Here is a 1,813-nt window from a genome sequence, read left to right on the forward strand (position 1 = left end):
AAAGGTCATGAAGGTGCTAAATCCCCATACATGCTGGCTGTGAGGCGTTTCAACTGAAAAACAAAGGAAAAGAAAAGAAAGTGGAGATGCCCTCACACAAGGGCAATCACAATTGTTTTCATATACTGGAGACAGGTGAGTAAATAGTTTAACAAGGTTTTCCAGGTAACCTGTGTAATATAGTTGGTCGCATATGTAGCACTTTATGTCCATATATAAAACCCCCCCCAAAAAAACAAAAAAAAAACAACATATTTTTTCTTTCAGAGTGAATATCAGCTGCAGAGTGAGTGGATTAAAGGGCAGAGGAGGTAACTTGTGCATGTGTCAAGTTATACGATATGTACTGTATACCTTCTCCATTATGGCCCTAGTGACGGGGGTGTCAGGGGTGTACAGGATGTGTCCCATCAGCATTGGTTTGAGGAAGGCCCAGGCGATGGCTCCTCCTGTGGTATTGACCATGTCTAGGTACATGTTCATACAGAAGGGAGCTATACAAGGAAACAAAAGTTTAAAGAATAAGCCTGTTGCAAATCCCACTAAAAGACCAAAATCAGGAAAACATATGTCAGTCTCTTAATGCTTAGTTTTGCTTAATGACTTTAAAATTCAGTGTCCAAAAACCCCAAATCTGTCCTCCTTCCCTACATACTGGCATTTCGCGGAATCTTGAATCTCTCAATCATCTCCTCCCTCCGCTGGTTATCTGAGAATGAGGGGTTTGACTCGGACGCGACGGGGAGTTTGGAGATTCCAAACAGAGCCAGGATACCGTTACTGCACAACGCTCGAGAGAGGGTGACAAACGTGGCTTTAGTAGAGATGGTGCTCCTCTGTCCTCTGGTCATCTGGGGGGGAAAAACGGAGCTTGAGACTATTTCTGGAGCACCAAAATATTTGCATCCTTGTTTTTGGCAAAATAGAACATAGAAACGCACACGAGAACATTGTGGGTGTAGCAATGTACAAGTAGTAAAGGGTACACACTTGGCTAAATTCGTTGTCGGCCACCAGGTTGAGGTCTTCGATGGAGAGCAGGTAGCTCTGCAGTTGACTGATGGCAGGGGAAATCTTGTTCATCATGTCTGTTATAACTTCAGCCATCTGAAGCATAACTCCCACCACGCCCTGCATTTCTTCAGACAACACCATCTGAAAGTAGAAGATCAACATACAAACATATTTCTATTGCTGTTTTTTTTTTGTAGATCCTTTTATAAAGCCTGATGAGTTGCATGTTGTGGAAGACAGCAGCAAAGTGCTCTGTCAAACTAAAACTCATTTGAATGAAAAGTGAATAAATAGAAAAAGCCTATCCTCAAAATGAAAAATGCTCTGCTAGGACCATATCCTATAAGTTTCACACCCTCACAAAGTCACACTTTCATACTTCTCTCTTCATCATATTGCAACATTGGTGACCTTTTCCTCTCTGTCCTTGTCATTACTTTATGGTTTCTCTCATCATACATTGAAATAATCTGACCTTCTCAGTGGAGGGAACACGATAAAGAAAAGCAAGTATTAACTGATATTTAATCAGTGCTATTGTTCACCATTCGTAACCAATCTTTATTTGTCAAATTGTCTGATTTGTCTGAAGTCTTATTTTTATCAATTCTTGCAGTGTGCAGCCACATGTACAGGCAACGTTGCTCCGATAAAATTCAACGAAGAAACTGAAGATGTATTGTCAACACAGTAGCACTGCCACCGATATCTGCAGTTTGGAATTTTGGAATTTTGTTTCTGGCCTCCTGATGGATGTGAGTCCAATATTCACTCTCCTTTTAACTCGTGAGGGAAATAA

General features: G+C 41.1%; 1 protein-coding gene across 1 annotated transcript; it reads right to left on the reverse strand.

The window, feature by feature from the left end:
* Window positions 1–354: 354 nt before the first annotated feature.
* Window positions 355–1,155, reverse strand: LOC111663863 (glucosylceramide transporter ABCA12-like; the record flags this gene model as incomplete). The annotated part of the gene is made up of 3 exons (XM_023418233.1): window positions 355–494; window positions 656–851; window positions 991–1,155. Coding segments are annotated over 3 exons (501 nt in total), but the record flags the coding sequence as incomplete, so codon positions are not given.
* Between the last annotated feature and the right edge of the window lie 658 nt (window positions 1,156–1,813).

Source organism: Seriola lalandi, unplaced genomic scaffold (assembly GCF_002814215.2).
Source record: "Seriola lalandi dorsalis isolate HSWRI2012SDOR001 ecotype SW California unplaced genomic scaffold, Sedor1 jcf7180002001207, whole genome shotgun sequence".
Taxonomy (NCBI): Eukaryota; Metazoa; Chordata; class Actinopteri; order Carangiformes; family Carangidae; genus Seriola; species Seriola lalandi.